The following is an 18835-nucleotide window of genomic DNA, read 5'->3' on the forward strand; positions in this document are numbered from 1 at the left end:
ATTCTTAGTTGGAAGGGACTCAAAAGGATCATCGAGCCCAACTCCTGGCCCTGCACAGCACCATCCCCAAGAGTCACACCATGTGCCTGAGAGCATTGTCCAAATGCTTATTGAACTCTGTCAGGTGTGGTGCTGTGACTGCTTCCCTGGAGAGCTGTTCCTGTGCCCAACCACCCTCTGGTGAAGAACCTTTTCCTGATATCCAACCTAAACCTCACCTGACACAACTTTAGGCCATTCCCTTGGGTCCTGTCACTTGTCACCAGAGAGGAGAGACCAGTGCCTGCTCCTCCTCTTCCCCTTATGAGAAAGTTGTAGACTGTGATGAGGCCTCCCCTCAGTCTCCTGTTCTCCAAGCTAAATAGACCAAGTGACCCCAACTGCTCCTCATACAGCTTCTTTTCTGTTTTCTTTTTTGTATTGTATGAAGTCAAAAAGGAGACTTAAGACAAAAAAAAATTGCTGAGGATGTCCTGCCTTAAACCCCATTTCTCTTAGGGACTGAAAGGCTTCCAACCATCCTTAACATCAGGGGGCCACACAGTGTACAGTCAGTATTGTAAAGAGAAGGACCCCAAATTTTTAGAGATCAGTTGCTCAAACAGATTTGTGACCACAACACCTTCAGTATTGTTTAGAAGTGGATAAACGAGCAGATCAAGAGCTCTTGGTATCCTATCTCAGTCTGTAAGTAGCTCTAGTTTAGATACAGTTGATGTGGTATCCCCTACAGAGCACATTGAACTGCATTGGAGATGACAAGTCAGAAATCCCACACATGAAACTACAAAGGAAGGGTATTACCCTCTTACTAAGAGCTGGTGGCAAGAATAGCCCATGTCTGAAAGTCAGTAGCTGCAGGCTTAATTCAAAGTGAGCAACATTTCATTAGTATAAACTGGAAATGATCCTGCCGTTTGCCTCCAGCTGGGGTGAGTGTGGAAGCATAATTTCTGCCCCAATTTCCCCTGTAACGTGAACTGTTTTCATGTTTTCTCATTACCAGTATTACAATGGCAGTCGAATACACTTGGTGGAATTTTAGGCATGTATCACGTGCTGCTTATCTGCTGTTTTCAGACTGGTTCAAGGCATGGACAAAGTTGGAGTTTGTTAGCAGTGTAAATCTGGAGTCACTGCACTGAAGCCAAACTGGGAAACCAAACTGAAGCCTTGGGCCATGGGCTGGAAGGAAGTGCATTGAACATCTGGGGCAGGGAGGAATGCATGACTCACCCTGCAGCATCCTCCCTCTGGCAGATCCTTGGTGCAAAGTAAACATATTCTGGAGAATTTTAGTGCAGTCTTTTCTCAAAAGAGAAGGGGTTTTTAAAGTCTATATGTGTGGGTGAAGGTATAAAATTACTGGATAGATTCCATGGCTCACAGATCAAAGCAAGTCACTTAGTATGACGCTACTGCAGATGCTGGAATTGCCTTTGAGGCTGAGATTTGCTAGCATGACCAATGGTTTTGAGTCTCCTATTTGGGACACCAGTGAGAGCTCTGATATTTTGGGTTCTTTTACCTCTGTCCTTGGACATAGTAAGGACTTATGCCATAGAAATAACCTATTTTGTTTAATGCTGGGGCGGAAGGAACAGCTCCTGTTGGGACTGACTATACCACTCTCCCAAGCTCACATCCATAAATGGCTCTCTGAATCTAAGTCATCCTCCTGGGTTAGCAAGTCACTGGGTGAATCTTGCTGTTTGTTTTCTTGCTAATGAGCTTCATTTCTCATTAAGGTGTTCTCTGTTCATGACTGTTTTCACATGAGAACATTTTCTCTTTAGCAAACAATTGTTTGTGCAGCTATACTCCCAAATGGGATTAGGTCTTAGTGTGACTGCTTTCTTTTGTCAGTCATCTGGTATTATTTCTGATCCCTGTTCTGGATGAGTGCATAGTGAGTGCAAATAATAAGTGAGGAGAGAGTATGGTCAGGCTAACTTGGCCTTTGTTTCAGTTAGAGGCAGTTGGGGAGCAGGCTCTGGAGCCAAGGCTGGGTGTGTTGGCAGGAATAGGGAATTTTAATTGATATTTTAAACCTTCTTTCCTTTGGCCAATTTGAGTCAGACTCACTGAGATGTTAATGTAGTATTAGGCAACTGTGCTATTGTTGACCTGATTCAATTAAAAATAAATTTTCTTTCATTGAGATCACATGAAGTAGGCAAGTGTCCCCCACGTCCTTCTTTCCCATGAAGAATGTGAGTCAGTCATTATCTAGTTTTCTTAAACATCTCTGTGTTAGGAATCCAACTTGGAATTTTAGGCAGTTATAGCTGAGAAATATGTGATTGTGTACATTTGATTATCTTGTTTAACTATGTTTCAGCAGAACTATGGCCTAGAGGTTTGTACACATGGACCCAAAAGTCACAGTGTTGTGGGTGTTAGGTAACATATGCAATTTATCTGGCGACCTGAAGAATGTACTGCTGGAGCTAACTACTTGTCCAGAATTCTCTGGTTGGATAAGGAGCTTCTGGAGAAGCTGTGCTGTGTGGCTTTTTTCATTTACTGGTTTGCAGTAAGAAGAAACAGGTGTCTTACTGACTCATGTAGTTACATCTCTAATTGAACGTGGTGACTACTGAAGTTTGGCTGAATGCTTTTTAATACTTTTAAACATACCAGTGTTGAAGATTGCTGTCATGCCACCTCCCTCACTACCTACCCCACAGAGCAGGAAGGAGCTTTGGGGCACCCACAGAAGTATTTCACCTCCTCTCCCTCCTTTGTATATGTCAAAGAGCACACATGCAAAATGCCCACAGAAACGCCGTGTGCTGCCCTGGCTGAGGCCGTTCATACCTGGTGCTCTGTGCCCCTTGTGTGATGTGTTGCTGTGATCTGCAGCTGGGGAGAGAATGGGATGCTGCTGTGGGCTGAAGGATGGGGTGCTGCTATGGCCTGGACGTTGTAGGACTCCAGGAGCTGCAGCTAGTTCAATCTTTTTTATTTTTTTCTCCAGGTGGAAAGTGGGCGGGTTCAGTTCCCACTAGTGGGTACTTGGAGCTGGAGGATTTTGCCGGGAAAGATGAGCCCTTCAACAACAGGATGGAGAGGTGATGGCCAAGCACAGTCATTATAGTGGGAACTAACTGAATCTCAGAAAGAGACAGACAGAGATTGACATTCCAGAAACAATGACCTGACAGTGACTAATGGAGAAGATGATTGGTGGATGAGGGATCTGGGTTCAGAGGTGGGAGGAGAACAGCAGGGTTATTCTTCAAGGAAATGAAGTCAGCTACCTACTCCTGCCCAGAGCAGACACCGACTCAATGATATCCACAGCACTGTCTCCTCCCCATCTTGCTCTGGCACAGCCATGCACTCACATGTAAGCCTTGTAGTTGCTGCCAATTTTCTGGATTCGGATGTCATATTTGGAGTCAATGAATGGCTCGGTGGTGGCATAGGTTTTTGCCATGGCTACTATGCTGGCCATGTCCCGGAAGTCGTGCTGGTTCTCAACTTTGACCTTGATTATCAAAATCCAGTGAAAAAGAGACAAGAGCAAAAAGAACATGAATACTTGGTGAGCAGAAGTCATCTCTGCACCTGAATAGCACAATGTCAGTTACACCCCACACAGACACAGCTGAGGACAGAACAAGGCTTCTGTGATTCAAAGAGAGAAGCTTCCCAGAGCAAATCAACCCAGACCAAATCCATCCCATTCTCCTTCCTCATGCACCAGCCCTGGTAATCCTGGCACCAGAGAGGCAGCTAGACCTTTGCCCAAGTGGCTCTTGCTAATGCTCTTTGCTTTTAGAGTACTTCAGAAAAGTATTCAAGCTCATAAGAGGTATTACTTCATTCAAACTTTGCAACTGCTGTTTCCCATGTTGGGATGGATGAAAACAGAGTATTTTGGATGGTCAGGAAATACAAACCAATTCCAGGAAATCAACATGAGAGCTGGTTGTCTGTCACCTCTAGCCTTCAGTTCCCTGGCATTTCACATTAACCCACTCCAGACTTTCTTTGAGGAGTTGTGCAGGTCTCTTGCCTGGGCACAAACTCTGAAGGAAAAGGATGTCTCTGGGGGGAGTTTTTGACTCTTGGGGAGACTTGTGTGAGTGTGAGGCAATGGGCATGTGGGTAGGACAGCTGGTTGGGTGTTAGACTTGAGTCTCACTTGGAAACAAAGAAGCAGTTGAGACCTATGAGCTACAGTTCTTCTGAGAAGATGGCTTTTCAAAGATCTGTATTCAATTATGGGAAGTGCTCTGTATTTAATTAAAAAAAAAAAAAAAAGTGAAATGAGGAATGACCAAAACAGTAGAAGTTCTATTGATATATTCAAACCTCTACAAAAGCTCATTGATTTGGGAAGGCAATACTGAACAAGCAGGTAACAAGAACATAGTGCACAACTTCACCTCACTCATATCTTTAACCATGGCCTTTAGTGTATTGGCAAACACCGGTTTGGTGCATCACGGAAACGTGTATAAGTCTTGTCCTTAGGGCTGGATGTATGCAGGAAGGGTGGATTAATTTGTGGAAAAAAGACCATGACTGTATGAAAAGAATGAGCAAGTAAGTGACTTTCTGTACATTATTACCCTCATTTTATATTTTGGTAATGCTTTGAGACCACAGCTGGGGATTGCAACCCTGCTTTGCTAAGTGTGCACTGATGGGTGACAATCCATGGGTGTCTTCTTCAGAAGAGCTTCCCAGCTGTGTCCCTGTGTGTTAAAGGAGGGTGATGCCAGACTCTGTGGAGCCAGCTGAAGGAAGCACATGCAATGGTATTTGGTGTTTCTTTGCAAAGAGCAAACAAGTGGTTTTATGTATCTGCTTTCAACCATGGGAGGGTGGGAGCCATCTTCACTAGGGAACAAGCTTGTTGCTAACCTGTTTTACTCTGTTTAGATTGACTGTGAGTGCCAGCTTACACATAGAGCACACACAAAGATTTAGCCACATCCTGTTGCAGAAAAGCTTTCAAAAATTGAACAGTTGTGGGGAAGGTGAAAAGTACAATCAATTTGACCTGTGACCATTTCTAGATGAATAGGAAAAAGAACTCATCTTTGCTTCTTCTATTACTGACCAGCAAATACCCCTAGTCCTTCTCTCTTTTGCTGTGGTGAGGGCTGTGCTCTCACCATCCAGGAACTGCTGAGGAAAGGAGCAGAGGGCAATGACAGTTATCTGTGGGAAGGGAGGGTACAAAAAAAAAAAAAGGAAATAACAAATATAAAGGATAATAAAGGGGATACATAAAGGCAACCATTACATGGCATCCAGGAGGAGCAGCCTTGCTCTAGGCTGTGTTGTTTCCCTCTCTGAGTGGGGATGTGCAGGGCAGAGTGCACATACAGAGGTGGTAGGAATGCCCTGGAGGCAGCAGGGAGAATGGGAGAGGGAACCCAGAGCCTGGACTTGCAAAATACCAGAGGGAAACAATGCAGGCTGTGTTGGAGCTGGGTATTTTTGTTGCACTGATAAGAGCTGCCCTGGGCTGAATGACATCAAGCAAGAGAGTCCCACCCAGATGAGATGATCACAGGAGGGACTGTAAGGGCAGGCGACACTGACACGGTGTTACAACATATTCTCCCGGACCCTTTTGGGAGTGAGAAAATACAAAAGCCATTATAAAATGACCTACTTGGAACAAGGACGTTTGTGGGATTTGAAACAAAGTGCTGTGCTTGTGTAACAGATGTCTTTGGGCCGAAACTGAAATGTTTGCATCCTCAGCCCAGGAACATTTGACCCAGAGCAGAGGAAAGGATGCAGCTGCCCCCTCCAGACTGGAATTAGACCATATTGATATTGCTAGAAAGGAGCTCATCTTGTTAAATGTGATGTTTCCTCAAAAATACAGCATGTCTTGAAAAGAAGGGTCCATTTCTTCCACCACCCCTTCCCTACAGGGAGAGAAGGAAAATAATTGAAAATGTTCTCTCTAATGGGCCTGAGGACTTTTGGCTGGGTTAATAAAGAGGGGGGACTCACCAAGGACACAAAGTAAGAAATGAAAAATAAAGATGACTCCCACAGTGCTACACCACTGCACAGTCCTCAGGAAACAGCTCTGGCATCTTCCCTGGCCTGTGCCAGAGTACATCCCATGGACTTTTCATAAAAAGCAACTCACAGAAGTTCCCTTGTAGGGGATCACAGCCTTATTTCCCACCAGGCATCAAAATAATCACCACACCAAAGCTGAAATCTGAGCCACCATTTGTTAATTGTTAGAGCCAGCCAAATTTGACAAAACACAAGCCGTGTTCTGGGTTAATGCTGGTTTATCCCAGGGTACGGTTATTACTTCATAAACAGGAAGCACTCAAGTTACAGTCAAATTAGATTTATTTTCCTGCCTTATCTATTGAGTCCCCCATTTTATTAGCTTTCCACTTTTAAATTTTGTATAATTCATTTCCTCATGCCTTGTAACCCTTTTAGATATCAATAAGATATCCATTTTCCTAACAGAAGAGAAAATCCCAGACATAACCAAATCCAGGGTGGATGTAGTGTGACACCAGAGGGCATTATTTAAGAAGGTACTATTAAAAATCAATCCAGAGCAAAGTTTCCAATTTACCTAACAAGAGACAAATCTGTCTTCTAAAATGGCAGGTAGGCCAATACATGAAACTGATAAAAAGAGTTGAAAAGAAACCAACAGGAAGCCATTTCCCCCCCTCTCTCTTTTATTTTGCAGCCTTCTTAGGATAAATGCTATATCCCATTAACTGCACAGAGGAGTGCAAACAGTGAATACAAACACAGCCCCTGCCCTGGCAGCCTGTTTGCTTAGCTGAGCTGGCTGTTTGAGCAGCAATAGACTCATTCTGAAGCCATAAGTTGCTGTTTGCTGTAGCATTTTAGTGACCTGTTAAGAAGGGTTTGGGCCAGTGTTTGACAAATGCTTTTTCTGAGTAAGAAAGCTCCTCCTTCCCTTCTGGCTCTCTTCTCTAACCCAGGCACCAGTGATGCCCTGGCATGTTCCCTGTTGGAAAGGGGAGTCTGGCTGGATAGCTAGGGACATGCTCACACAGATGTGACCATCCCTTTGCCCTGTGGTGGCATCTCAGAGCCTGATGCCACCACATGACTTGCATCTGTTGGCACCTGGCACACATCAACTGGCACCTGTTGCCATCCTCAGCCTGCACAAGAAGCCCTGATCTTTCTGCCTTTGGCTGGAGAGAAGTCCAAGGGGCAGGTCATGAAGAAACATTCTGCTCCATCCCTGTTGCAGACCTTGTTTTGAGGCCTTTCTTGCAAGGCAGGATTTTGCATCGGCTCTGCCATAGTTAAAACCCCACTGTGGCAATTTCCTGGGCAGTCTGAGCCACATCTGATACCTGTGTGAGCACAAGTTCCTTCAGTGAAGGATCTGTCTGGGTAGAAACTTCTGCTTTCTCTGTCTCACAGTTCCCTAATCTGCTGCTTATTCTGGATGTTCCTGGACACCAGGGTTCCAGGGTTATGGCTCTCCTTCCTCATCTTGAGCCTAAGCACTGCAAGGTCTTGCTTTGCAGTCCTCTTTTGCTTTCATTATGTGGCCACATGAAAAAATAATTGGTTAGCCAAAGTGCCATAACTATCTTAGTCTGCTAGGTCTGCCCTAGCCTTGCCTTTCTTGAGCATCATCCAGTGTGAACTCTGCTTTTGAGGTTAACTCTGCCCTACAGGCTAAACACACATCACTTTGGAGATAACTTGCAGAAACACTTTCTGTGTCCAAAATGAGGTTAGCGCCAGGTTCAGCTGGAAGGTGAGTGTCCAAGGCTGAGCCAGGGCTGGACTTGGCAATGTGATGTTTAACTGAGTCTTGGTAGGTTTGTGAAAATGCATGGTCTGAGTGTTTTCCTCCAGAGGAACTGGTGCAGCCACACAAAGTTTGTGATTTTTCGTTCATCTCAACCTGCTCTCAGCCTTTCTGTAGGGACCCTACCATCTTGGGCTAGTGGGTCTTCAGGAACAGTTCTGTGCAGATGGTTTCCTGAAACTCTCCATTCCTCTACCCCAAATTATGCTCTTTTTCTCAGAAAATACCCAATCCAACTGACCACAATCAGTTTAGGCCTAACTTTGACCCACCCCAAAATAGTGAAGTCACAATGGCGTCTTGCATTTCCTTATTATTCTCACAATGAAGTTCCCCATCTGCTGCCTTTAATGCTTTGAACCTTCCTAATACAGAGCCCAGGTCTTGGCTGCTGTGGTCTTTTGGTGCCTTGGATCAGTCACTGTTTCCTGTGTTCAGCAAAAGCTTTCAGACTGATGTGCAAGAAATGGGGATGTTTTTGCTATTTTCAAGACATTTGGAACATCCTCACTCATGAGTCAGTGGGAATGCAGTGATTGGGCTGCTCTGTTGTGAATGAATGTTACATGTCAAGTCATTATTTGTCTTCTCTAAAAGAAAATATTTGTTCCTTGACAAACCGAGGCAGCCCTTTCCCTTCCTTTCCCCTTTAGCACACTGGATTTTCAAAGCTCTCACTTTTGGAACATTCTATTTCCAGTCCCGAGAGAGACAAGGTGACGAGCTGTCCTTCCTGATAAAAACCTTGCAGTATTTTTACATTACAGAGTGGCTCTGTTTAGTTTGTGCTATATTTATACCAGGAAAAAAATAAGAAGCACAGAAGTCTTTCCCATCCAGTAAGAGAGAAAATAACTCTGACCATATTATTATGAACAACAAGTTTTTGTTCTACAATGTCATAAATTCATCCGAGCCAGGATTTGTACTGGGAAGGTGTTTTCATAATTATGGGGCAGGAGGGGACAGGAGTGACTCTTAAACTGACCTAATTAGAGAGGTCTAAAAATAAAGTAGGAGTAGCAAAATATACATATATATAAAATTGATATAAATATATGTAAAGTCACATGAACAGATACTGGTTTTCTTCTCTTTGTAGATCTGGCAGTTGTTTTCTTTTCATGATCTGACCAGGAAGAGGTGAAGAGGCTCTTTGAGTGAATTTGCAATACTGGGCTCTGTTCCTAGGGCACTTTAGGGTCATGTTAACACACAAATGGCAAATACTAACACACTCAGAGCTTTATTCTCTTCCATGGACTCTGGCATTATGAGATCCGGAGTCAGGAAGAAGTGTTATTCCTTTCTCACTGCAGTGCTGTCCCTATTCAACAGAGACCCCCCCATTACTTCTTGGGTAGGTAGGCTCAAACTGCACAATGCTTAAAAATGCCTTCACCTCTAAGGAGCTGCTGGGTAAACAGCAGTTCTGTCCTGCACATGGAAAGACATCTCCTCTCAGTGTCCATCCATGGTTTTCCTGGAAGATTCCTTGAGTACTGTTGATCCTGTGAGTCTAGGCAACTTAAGTACAACATGAGAAAGGCCCTTCTCTGCTGACTCCACTGTAAACAGTTGTCTAAGCAGTATTTCTACAAATATTTTATTTGTATCGATACTGCACAGGGCCAGCAGCACAGAGAGCACTTGTTATGATCTTCCAGTGCCACAGAAATATGAAGTGACTCCAAATTATGGAAGGAGGATAATGATTATCATGGGAGGGGCTATGGGGCATGTGTTCTGTTTTTAGATTAGAAGATTGTCTGTTCTTGGGTGAAGGCTATTACTGGTGTTTCTGTTCAAGTCAATAGAGAAGCTATTGTTTCTGCATTTCTCAATGGAGATTTCAAAAGATGCCTGTTACTGCAAATTTGTTTTCTCCATCTCCATGTGCACCTCACATGCACACATCACTTGGCAAGAGCATTTCTTTCATGAATGGTATACTGCCACCCCTTTTGGCTCTGATCCTGAATAATAGCTGCTCCTCTCCCAAGCTAAAGACAGTTGTGGTGACCCACCCTTAAGGGGAAGGCAGTCAATAGAGCCTATTTTGTACAAGTCCTGTTGTTATTTTTCATTTTAGCTTTGAGGATTCTTTGTTCAGCCCTCTGATTAAAAATGTGGTGAGTGAATTTTGTGAAAATTATGTCAAAACAAACAATATGTGAAAATGAAAATCTATTATAATTATGCTCCTTCTAGCAATTATTGCAAAATAATAAGCCTTCAGCACTTACACTGACAAGAACATTATGAATTAGCAATAAGTATCAGGTAATCATTATAATTCCTCTGGTCTGTAACACAGAGAAACTGAAGAAAACTGTGAAATGACACAAATCTCCCTGAAAGCAGATGGTGGAACTCTTTGGGGAAGAGGCATTTTCTGCATCCAGAATTCTTCTGGCTCCTGGCCACTGCCTCAGACAAATAAAGAATAACAGTGCCTGGACTTCCCATCTTTGCTCATTCTTCTATGTGTTGGTGCCTCCCATTACACGTGATTTTATCATTAATAACAAAAAGAAAAAGTAAGTACTTCCTTGACAATTTCTGTTGTAGTAACACTGTAACCTGAATGCTCACGTCCTTTGAAGCACCAATTACTGGTACAAATACAAGGCTCGCTGTCTTGGCATCATTTGTTGCAGTAAGTACTATTTTAATACTCACATGTGTGCTTTGGCTAATACATCAGTTATTCTATCCTTTGTTTCTGCAATCACTGGTTTAATACAAAATATGACCTGATGCAGGTGCTTTATTAATATTTACTTTGTTGCACACATCAAACCAAAAGCAAACCTATCTCTTTTCATATTATGTATATTTTATAGCTAAAGACCTGCTATTTCCTGCTATCATCTCTACTTCTGAAAACCAGTGCAAGGAAATAATTTAGCTCTTTCTAATCTCACTGGTTATTGCTTTTGCATTATGATGGTTAAAAACACCATAATGTCTCCTGGGAACTTCCCTCTTCTGCATTACTTTATTGTAGGTTTGATTTTTTTTAATCAGTAGGTGTTACTTTTCTAGTATATCGATAATTTCACTTCTCTGTATTTCTCCTGATATTTTCTGTGGTTTCTTTTGTCAGTCCCACTTGGGCTTTGACCCTACTATTTCAAAAAAGCATGAAACAAATTCTTGTTACTTGTGTTTTAAACCAACTGATTTATTCTTTATTTTATTTTATTTTTCTTTCTTCTCTTTTTGCTCTGTGCAATGAAATGCAGTGAGACTGAAGAGAGAAAATTTAATCTGTCTCAACTTTCCTTCAGGCTGCTTGTGGCTGGAGAAGGGCCCAAACTAAAACCGTAAGGTCAACAACCCTTGCTTCCTGTACCTTCCCCATCCACTGAACAGAGCAGTGTCGAAACTTTGTGCCCAAATGCACATCCAGACCTTGCTAGTAGTCACTAATTTAATAATGGACTAAAGTAAACTTGGCTTCAGACCAATTCTTTCTTCTAAGATGCTGGCTGTTAGCCTATCTTTATCTGGAACGACTTCCTACATACCCTCCTTGTACCTCTGAGTACAATTGTGCCAGGAGTCTGAATAGAAACTCTCTTCCTCCTTAACTTGTGACAGCAAAAATCAACATAATTAAAGGATAAAAAGGGAGGGAAAGTATGAGGTGGAAGAAGATTTGGAGTGTGGTGCAGAAAACAATAGCTAAATGTTCTGCTGAGAGTTTTGTCTGGAAATGCTGTTAGAATTGGAGTACTTTTCTCTGATTCTGCCCTCATTTCTGTAGCCACTAAGAATCCTTGGTGCATGAGACACATGAAGCCCTGCATTACGGGTGAAATGGCAGAGCAGTCAGAGACATGCAGGCTTGCAGGGTCCCAAGGGATAGCTTTTCCTCCTGCTCTGTCCTGGTTGGTTTTTGCTAATGAAACCCTTCCTAGGAACAAGTTAGTGGCTCCCTACAAGCACCTCTAGGCTGTCTGCACACACTAATTCAATGACACCTCTGCCTGCTCAACATAGGCAGCACCAATATATAAACCAACATTTCCTGCTTATTTACATCTTTGTTCCTTGATACCGAAAGCCAACTCCACCAGTGGCAAAGGGATCTATGCCCACTTCCTCCCCAGCAGCTACCATCCAGACAGGGGAACACTGCAACCAAAGCAAGAAAGATTATTAGATCCTCCATGTGCAATCCAGCAAGCCAGAAAGGGCTTCTGTTTCCAGAGCACAAGCAAACAAACTCTACCAAGTTTAAATTTGGTGTAACTATATATATTTTTCAGGCAAAGAGTGAGGCCAGGAGAAGGTCTAGGGAGGCACTACGACAGGCGTATTAGTTACGAAGTTCACGTACCAGTCATTTGGATTCAGAGATGATACCTCAATTTTGTACTTCTGAACAAACCAAGTTTTAGACAGATAGGGGATGCCTTTTGAAAAGATAAATGCAAGAAAGAGGAGACACAAGTGCAGCAGGAATGTGCTGGTGATGCCTCACTGAAAGGGGAGCCCAGTCACCCCAAGAAACAGAGACTGCTAATTCACTGGGGGAATAAAGATCCCAGGGAGCCTGGGAAAAACAAACAGGTCCTTCTGGGTAGTGAACTGTTTTTCAGGATTCCTTGGCAGGCAACCAGCCACTCTGCTTTGTAAGGTCTTGTTCTTCCTTGCAAGGAGGAAAAAAAAAATAACTGAAGGGCTCCCATTTTTTGAATAAGGTCATCATAATGCACTCAAGAAGCCCAGTGCCACAGCTCCTCATTGTGAGTGCTATGGGGTGTAGCTGCACTCTACAGGTGCTTGAATAAACAACACTACCACTTGCAGGAGAAGAGAAAATGTATAAAAGACAAGCTTAATGACTTCAGCCCAGCCAGCTTTTCCCCCAGGCTTCACCAACCCCCCTTCCCGCATCCCAGACAGCCTCCAACTCAATCCCGCTGCCTGTCTCCAAGTGCGTGACAGCGGAAAAAGGCCTTTTCTCCCACAGGAACAGCCAGTGCGACCCAGATAGGTTGTGGGGAGGTTTAACCCCTTGGCTGGCTGGTCACATGCCATCTGTAATCACAGGAATGCTGGACCACATATATATCTGTTTCCAGATATATATATATTTTTTTTCCCTTTTACTTACCTTCCCCATTCCAGCATGAGCATGTCCCAGCTTGACCACTACAGGAAAATTTGGAGTTGTGAGCTGAAAGACAAAAGGACCCTTTTATTAGTTTGTGTTTTTTTTTTTTTTTTTTTCCCAGCCACTGTATTTGGAATGATTTTCTTTTATTTAGTAGCTTTTATCCCCTTCCTGGATGCTGCAAACTGGATAATAAGAAGTCCAAATAAAATCTTCTTGGATGGTAGGGCAGTGAGCAAATAGTGCTTTACTGGATCCCATATGATTGAAAATGGAGGCCTGGCAGAATTCCTCAGTTCTGACCCACTTCTGCTTTGCGATAGCAGTTTTCCCACTCTGTACATAAGGATTTGTGTACACCCATATGCAAGTAAAACACTGTTGCACTTGCAAGCTTGAGTAAGTGAACACTTTCAGATCCTGAAAATACCTGAATGGTGAGAAAGACAAGAGTTATTTGCTCTTCTCCACATGGACTGCTTTGGCCTTAATAGCGAGTGGGCTCACAGAGCCCATCTATTCATAAAGCTTGTTCTTCTCCACCTTCAGGGGTTGGTATAGTGAATAAAAGAAGGATTGGAATCAGCAATAAAAATAGAAAAAAAAAGTTATATGTTCTCCCTGGCTTGTGTGGTGTTTCCATTGGGAAGGGTCCTGCCACCCAAGGCATACAAGGTCATCTTAGAGCACATGTGGTATTGATTTACTTGAAGAACTGCAAGCCCCTCTCTGCCTCTTCTTCTCCAGTTTTATGCTCTTGCAAGGATTCACTTGGAGTGGTCGGCTCAGAGCTGGGTGGCTGTACTGGTAAGAAGTACACATGTCAGGAGTAAGTAGGATATATGCACCACATTTCCCCTGTGTACTGGTTGGTCCAATTCCACACCTCTGCTTGGCATCCCTGTGACCTTCATCTTGTCTTATGCTCGTGATTCTTGTGATCTAAATGCTATTTGTTTAGTGTATAGCTGGTTATTTTTTATTGCATATTTAATTTCCTTTAAAGACACTTTTATCTTTGCTGAAGTGCCCGAAGCAATGAGCTCTATTCATTAAGCAGTTAACCTGGAGAGCTGGCAAAGGGAGGCAGTTGAATTTTGATGGATAAATGGGTCCCCTATTTATTTATGTTTGAGAATAGATAAACAATTTGTTCTTATGCTAATTACCAATTGTCTGTACGGACAGGCAGGCACTACGCCCTAAAGATAGAATGGTGCTGCAGTCTCCATCTGTGGCAGCTCACTATAAATAACAAAATTAGTAATGAACACTGATATGTTTTGCTATTCAGCTGCTTATATAAAGAAATGTCACAGGAGAGGGGAACAGTGAGTGCATCACGTCCTCAAGCAGCCTCTGTCACTTTCTTCAGGCAGAAAGCTGAAGAAATATCTTCTTTGGATCACAGAAAGGCACAATAAATCACAGCACCGGCACAGGCAGGGACCAGCACCACTGTTCAGAAGAAGAGGCAAGAGACTGATAGGTGTCCATCCTGAAGTCAAATGGTTAAGTATATGTCCAGGCACATGCTTTTGTCCTCTATTTCACCTTTGCCTTTCTAATTCATTGTAAGAGCCTGAAATTTAATTCACGCTGGCATAAATGAATCAATTGGAGGACTGCACCTGAGGCTTACTGAAGATAGGGCTCTGGATGGACCATGCCAGGCCTTTAATGCTGGAAGATGAAAGGTAACCTAGGAGCTGGGGCACCCACCTGCTCAGGCTCTGGGAGATGTGGCTTGCTTCCCAGCTCTCTCATCCCTGCCCCATGTGTCCTGTTTGAGGCAAAGTGCTTGCAAGCCCTGGCCTCTGTTCCCTGTTTGGTAGCGGAGGCAGCAGCTGTTCCTACGGAGCAGGAAAAGCAAACTGCACGCTGTGAGCCCGCCTGATAGCCTGGCAAGGAGGCCAGAGAAGTGTGCAGGATAGATAATGCTCTATCGCCAGCTCAAAGCAGACAGAGGCAGGAAGCAATGTCTCTGCTGCCCTGCTTTTTGTCCCCTGCCTGTGATGTTGCTGAGGGAGCCTGCTCGGGCATGGGGCCCGGGAATGGGAAGCATCTGTTTTCCTGTATACATGCAAAGAAAGTTTGGGATCCAGTAAACAACCCAAGTTTACTGTTAATCTGGAAAATACCACCAGCAATGACAACTTGCTGCGCAAACGTCTCTCTTTCTCTTTGCTTCTTGGAAACATGAGCTCAGCTTTCTTACTAAGGCTTGATCTCATCCCACGTAGGGGTGACCAGCACGTTAGGGTCACATATGGCTTGGCCTAGGCATAGCACTTGGGGCTTGAGGTGAGACAGTTCCAGACTGTGAACATGTGGTGGCCTCGCTGGGAAAGCTGTGGCTCCAGAGAAATGCTGGTGCATGGTTAGCCAGGAATCTGCCTCTGCCACTGAAAACCCATCAGATTTCCATGTACATGTACCTGTCTTATGGGGGAACCAACAAGAGAGCACGGCATATGCACAGAGCTGCATTATATAATGAGCTTATCTAGTGACAGTGGAGTGCCCTTAGCCTGTGCTAAGTTAAGTGTAATCAAAAGCTCTCCACAGTCTGCAGGACTAAAGCAACCAGAGTCCACAACAACCTGCTGGAAAGCCCTTGCTGAAGTGGTGGAAGTGGTTGAATGCCACTGCAGTCAACAAGGAGACCTCCAGCTTCCACCAGAGTCTTGCTGGGACTCAAGTACCATTTTTGTTGCTAATAAGGTGGCCAGCCAGCATACTTGGCAAGCACCCAGATGGATAGGGAAGCCAAAAGAAGGGAGAAACTATTATACACACAACTCTGATGTAATTCAAACACAGTGAGAAGTTCTGCGGGTGGCCAAAGCCACCACAAGGGCAGACCCCTGGGATGAGTATTTACATTCTGAGTCATGCATTTCCCAGGAAAAAAAATTATTATCATCACAGAATAGCATCACATTTTAATAAGAAAAGCATGTTTTTACTGAAATAATGCAAAGACATATATCTGTGTCTTTCTATGTGCCGCAAGGCTCTTCTTTTCTTGGAAAAATAGTGAAAAGCGCTTTGATAATTTTAAAATGTGCATGAACTGTTGACAGGATTGTTATAGATGAAGTTGGCAGGTTTTGGGATGGGACTGTAGTGCTGCAGCTAGCTCAGTGATAATATGCAGAGTGTTAGTTCATATGCATAATTCAACCCTTTGAAGTAAAATCTTACAAATGTATTCCCAGAGGTTGTGACAAAGCCTTGAGGTGCCAAGGATTACATAAATGTCTAGAGCTTGTTGTACTCAGAGGCCTGTTAAGAGTCAAACAGCAATTTGAATCCTGAACTAGCAACTCATCCGTGTCTTTGGTAGGAATGAAGAGAAAGTCATGGAAGTTTTTTCCAGCTTAAAACACTGATGGCCCAAAGTGTACCATTTCAGCCCCTGATTTTCAGGGGTCTGCTCTGCTCAGTGTGTAGGGTCACTGCAAAGACAACTTTGCAGTTTATCAGTTTTGGCAGTGGTGTGTAAAATGAGTCCTGGTATGCACACATTAGCCTTTATTTGAAAACAGCGTGGCTGTCGACTGTGACACTTTCCCCTTTACCTTCTGCCCCTCCTTTCCAGGGTTTCAGTGAGGGGTTCAGTACTTCTTGTAAATTTATGAATATTTTCTCTATTCTTTACTGGTGGAGCAGTAGAGCAGAGTTGGATCTAAACTGATCTGAAGGAAGGAATGTTCGACAGGCAGTGTTCAAAGCCAGGTTGGACAAAGCCTTGAACAACTTGGTCTAGTGGGAGATGTCCCTGCACATGGCAGCAGGGATGACTGAGATGATGGATGATCTTTAAGGTCCCTTCCAACCCCTTAACATTTGATGATTCTATGAAACCTGTGAGACCCTCAAGAGAGATGCTGATTTTAAGTTTGTGATTTTTTTGTAGTGTCCTGTAGTCCATGAACAAAGTAGTTTTTTTTTTAATTTCCTTCTGTAATGTATAGTTTTGTGCATTAGCTCACCTTATCTAGCTCATTTTATACAATGAACTTTCAGTTTCTAGTACTAATCTTTCTTCTTCAAAACCCTTCCAATCAATGCTTAAAATGAATAGTACAGGCTGCAATGACATCATGGAGGAAAACTCCCCCACATTAGGAGGGATTTGGGGTGATGGGAGATGGAGTCATTAAGACTTTGTTCTCTTGGCATTGGTATTGTATTACCATAGCATCTAGTGTTTTCAACCAGGCCAGAAGGCCCCATAGCATAATGTATTGTAATTTTGCCTTTACCCTTCCCCCAGAAGTAATATTCTGAATTTCCCTTTTATACTCTAAACCTGATTTTTATGTTTACTTAGCTGCTTTCACTTGTATGATGACAAGGTCTGTTTTGGGTGGGTACCTAATGGATGATGGGAATGTTGCTCACGCACATTAGACCTAAATTTTGGAAGTAACATGTGTGGCACTTCCCTGGTGTCAATTAAGTTGAAGGAGCTGTGAACATATAATTTCCTGTAAAAGCAAGCAAGCTGATTCAAACCTACAGGAAAATAATGATGTCATGACATGATGTCATTGTGTTTATGGAACTATCTTACTAAAAACTGGAGCTGAAGATCAGCAGTGGATGGCAAGATCAGGGCTGCATGTGATATGGTTTCCTGTAAGACACACACCTGTGTGTTGATTACTGCATTGTAATTAGAGCACAATGAAGAAAAAAATCATTATCTGGGGAAAGAGGGCCTCAAGCTTTAAAGATAGTTGAAGTAAATCCTGCGGAGGAGTAGGTATCTGCAAAGGTCTCAGAAGGAAGGAGGAGATAAGGGGGTATGATGTGAAGAGCAGTGAGATACTTGTGACAGGAGGAGCTCAATGACAGCTGGATCAGGACAGCATTATATACAGGTGGGATCTGAAGCAGTGAGGCAGCTGATGGATGAGATGGCAGCAAGGTGGTAAAAAATATCCTTTGATTCTCCCATTGCTTTAAAAAAGTACAACAAAAGAGAAAAAAAAAGAAAAAGAAACCCCAACAGCAGCATGACTTAATCCCCACATCCTCGAGTAAACAAACCACAAACCAATGTTTCAGGGCTCCCAACACTTGCTGTGGTTAGAATGGGTCATGGAAGTGAATAAAAAGGGGGTAAGCACAAACCGGAACATTTTGTCATTGATTCCACCTCTAATGTTATGTAACTTCTTTATTTGAGACAGGACATATATGGGTTCCCCTAGTGGAGAATAGGAGTGTGAGCATTTGATATTATTCTCATTTCTTTGGAGCTTCAAGTGTGAGAATTATATTAACATATCCAGATAAACAGATGCTCAGCAAAAAAACTCAAAACGCACTATGTGTGTGCTTGTATTCACACACATATCTAGCAGTCCTGGTTGATAAATCCCCATTACCACATATCAAATCACAAGCAGTTTTTTAAAGGTTTTATGATTACATAGAAAATTTCTATAATTCCTTAATGCATGATGTTCACTTGGCAATTTTGCAGTGGTGCCTTTAAGGAAGCTTCTTATCTTTCCTTTTTTGCTAGGAGAGTGAATACATTCTCCCAACTCCTTATGTTGAGAAACTGTCCACATTTTTTTTGTGAGATGCAGTGAAAGAGAAGAAGAAACTCTTGAGTTTCCTTTTCCCCTTGACCTGAATTGTGTGCCTTTTGCTGTATTTTTCTCTAATTACAAAATTCCATCCCACATGTAAACACATTGCAAAGGAAGAGATGGTGAATACAGTTGTTAACTGTAGCATTTAAGTCATGGTAAAATATATAAGAAGGAGACAGATGGGAAACCAAATGCTTTATGAATTTGTGCTGGAGTCTTCAAAGCCATCACTCCTCTAAGAATCCCTGAGGTTCACAAGACACTGGCCAACAAACC

The 18835-nt window shown here is 43.0% G+C and overlaps 1 protein-coding gene across 7 annotated transcripts in view; it reads right to left on the reverse strand.

Moving 5' to 3' along the window:
• Positions 1–18835, reverse strand: part of SYN3 (synapsin III) — a 247411-nt gene that overhangs the window by 25463 nt on the left and 203113 nt on the right. For all 7 annotated transcript variants that reach the window (XM_068191089.1, XM_068191091.1, XM_068191088.1 and 4 more), the window contains 2 exons: positions 12945–13007; positions 3351–3493 (listed from right to left, as the gene is read on the reverse strand). In XM_068191089.1, coding sequence (XP_068047190.1) covers positions 3351–3493; positions 12945–13007 — 206 coding nt within the window. The remainder of the gene's footprint in view (positions 1–3350; positions 3494–12944; positions 13008–18835) is intronic.

The sequence above is a fragment of the Anomalospiza imberbis genome, chromosome 5 (genome assembly GCF_031753505.1).
Source record: "Anomalospiza imberbis isolate Cuckoo-Finch-1a 21T00152 chromosome 5, ASM3175350v1, whole genome shotgun sequence".
NCBI classification, from domain to species: domain Eukaryota; kingdom Metazoa; phylum Chordata; class Aves; order Passeriformes; family Viduidae; genus Anomalospiza; species Anomalospiza imberbis.